General features: G+C 26.9%; 1 protein-coding gene across 1 annotated transcript; it reads left to right on the top strand.

Moving 5' to 3' along the window:
• Positions 1-2,095: 2,095 nt before the first annotated feature.
• LOC105624438 (putative nuclease HARBI1) lies at positions 2,096-3,000 on the top strand (the record flags this gene model as incomplete). Its single annotated transcript, XM_012205802.1, is given in 4 exon segments — positions 2,096-2,381; positions 2,441-2,492; positions 2,494-2,648; positions 2,651-3,000. Coding segments are annotated over 4 exon segments (843 nt in total), but the record flags the coding sequence as incomplete, so codon positions are not given.
• Positions 3,001-3,359: the final 359 nt, after the last annotated feature.

The following is a 3,359-nucleotide window of genomic DNA, read 5'->3' as shown; positions in this document are numbered from 1 at the left end:
CGGATGAAGCCTTTTTCAACTATTCCGACAACTATAGCTTGCTCAAACTCAGAAAAAAAAATCATCCTGAAGGCCGTAGAACCGCGGTTTTTATACTAATCGCCCCTAATTACTCCAATTTGGATCCAATTTGGAATAGGTTTCGTTAACTAGTAGTAGGATTTTTTTTTGTTCTTGGATTGGTCAAGATCTTGGAGGAGGAAAGGATGTTGACCGAAGTCTGTAATGTGGAAAAGTGTTCTCCTAAATTTTATGACCTTAAAATTTATGGGAAAACGTGCAATGCGTCAAGAAAGTGCACGTGCAGCGTCGGCACGAGATCAGAATCTACTCCTGAGTTTCGCGTGTCGCTTCTTAGATTTTGTGAAAATCGTCCGTGACTTGACTATTAAAAGATATCTTGGCAGTCTTATGGTTCCAATAATATATTTATTATTATTTTGGCTGCAGTGTCCGAGGGGCACAAACTTGGTGATTCTTTTGATCCCGCCACTCGTGCACCGATTTTTAGTTTATCTCGGAACATTTACGAAGAGATGTTGGATTCTTCGTTTTAATTTTTAGTGTGGGAAAAGAAAATTTTTAGTCTTCTCTAGACTAAATAATGCTTAACTTGTGCGTTATTCACAGCTATCTTTTTATTTTAATGAATTCCAGATTTCCATGAAAAAAAAGAATCGTAGGAGTCCGCTGGACGTAACATTTTCTTTACACTGATTTTATAATTTTTAATATTTCATAAAAAAAAAGAAAGGAAAAATATATTAATTTATTATAACAATATTAATTTTAAAATTATTATAAATAGTTCAATAATAATAACATTTAATCTATTAAAAACAATGTTTAATTATGGTAGATAATAAGTATAAAGTATTATGTATTTATATAATCTTTACAAAACTTGCTTTTTCATTCTTTTTGCTTTATAATGAAATAATCATTATCTAATTAAACATCGTTTATTATTATTATTATTATTATTATTATTATTATTATTTAAACATGTTTCTTAACTTCATGTTGATAAATTAATTAAAAAGTAATTTTTGAAAATGAAAATTTGAAAATTTTTGAATTAATGTTATAGTATTGAAAACTTAAACAAAGAAAAAAATTGCGTTTAGAATTATATAATTTTTATATTGTTATTTACTATCTTTATTTATATGCTAGTGAGGTTGATTATTATTAACAAAAATATACAGTTTATTGATAAAACTTACATGAAATATTTTAAAATTTATTTTATTTACAAATATATATAATATTAATATATAATATTAACTTAATTTAAAAAAAAGTTTCTGTTTATCAATTAATTTTGTTTAAATTTTATCCTAAAATTAAACTTGCTTAAGGGCCGGTTGTTTCACCTAAACTCTCTGGTAATTTATCTAATAGATAGAGTGTTGTTCCACTTTTCGGTAAAATTTATATCCTTGATAAAATGGCCATTATTGACAGATAAATAATACGATACTTTGGATATTGGGTAAGCCACTTACCTGACAGATAAGTGAAATTAAAAATCATAGCGAGAAGTGTGCTATCCAAAGATACGCATATACATTGAATATTAATCTTTTGGATATTATGCGGTATCGAAAATGGAATTATGCGAAAATATATTTCTTTATGGTGATGATAATGAAAACTTATTTGATGAAGCAATACATATAATAGTGCGTCGCAAACAATATACAGTTCGTCCACGTCCAGACTTATTTAACGAATACGATAACATAGAATTTGTAAGACGATTTCGATTTTACAAACGCACTGTTCGCATGACTTTAAATCTTATTGAAGAGAGAATAAGAAGCAGAACAGGCAAATATTAAATATATTTCTTGTTTTTAGATTATTTATAATATGCTATATAAAACGAGGAAACGTGAAAATTTTATATATTGTAAAAAATATTACAATTCTTATATTCTTAAACTTTTTATTTTTAATTCACATTTCCGTTACAAAAAGTTACATGATTGATCAGATTGTTCTTCTTAACTAAATTTCTTGCATACAAGAAGTTCACCTGAAAAAAAGGCTTTTATATGATATATTAATAATAAACATAAATCTTTATTTCAGAAATCATGCTGTGTCACCACTACACCAGTTATTACTGACTTTCAGATTTTATGCTGGAATCTTTCAAGTTACAATTGTTGATTTTGATGGCATTCATAAATCCACAATGTGCAGGATTATAAAAAAGATTACAGAATTAATAACGTCTTTACGTCCACCATTTATTAACTTTCCAAATATAGATCAGAATCTAAGGCAAATAAAAAAAAAGTTTTACAACATTGTTCATTTTCCCAGAGTCGTAGGGGCAATTGATTGTACTCACGTCAAAATACTATCACCAGGTATTAAATTGAAAATGATTGATAAATTTATAGTATTTACATCATATTTATATTCATAGGTAGAGAAGCTGAAGTATATAGAAATAGAAAAGGAATATTCATTATAAATGTAGGCTATTTGTGATAGTATTTTAAAATTTTTAGACATTGTAGCATGATGGCCTGATTCAACCCATGATGCTACAATTTTTAATGCTAGCAGAGTACGTGCAAGATTTATTAATGACAAAATAGGAAATGCACTGTTACTTGGTGACAGTGGTTATGCTTAAACTTTTTATTGACATCACTGCTTCAGACTCATAATCGAACTGAAGAATTATATAATGAATCTCAAATACGAACACGAAATCCCATTGAAAGAGATTTTGGAGTAAAGAAACGAAGATTTGCTGCACTGGCATTTGGTTTAAGATTTCATCCTTTAACTGCACAAGTTATAATAGTAGCTACTGCAGTACTGCACAATATTACACAAAACATGAGAGAACTTGATCCTTTAATCGATTTTGATGTTGAAGCTGCAATTGAATTGGAAATCCAAGAAGTACAATATAATAATGGCATTAATGATGCAAATGAACGACGTTCATTAATTGATACATATTTTACATTTTAATATTTTTTTCTGCATAATTTGGAAAAATATTTCTTTTTAACTAAGTTTTTCTTTACAGTTGAAGTATACAACTGGTTAATATATTTTGACATCAGAATAGAAAATTATACAACACTATTTTGAATTGGAGATGATGAAAATTTATTTGTATATTTCAATCATATTTTTCTTGTGACATAAACCATTTATAACTTTTATATAACTCATATATAACATTCTCATCATTATCTCTTCTAATATTATTGTAATATTATTGTAATATAAATATAGAAAAATATTTATTTTCATATAGCCATATTTATCGTAACATAACATTTTTTATATTTGTAACAATTATAACTCTTATAACTCTTATATTA

The sequence above is a fragment of the Atta cephalotes genome, assembly GCF_000143395.1.
Source record: "Atta cephalotes unplaced genomic scaffold scaffold00078, whole genome shotgun sequence".
In the NCBI taxonomy this organism is placed as follows: domain Eukaryota; kingdom Metazoa; phylum Arthropoda; class Insecta; order Hymenoptera; family Formicidae; genus Atta; species Atta cephalotes.
This window is presented reverse-complemented; position numbering and strand designations above follow the sequence as displayed.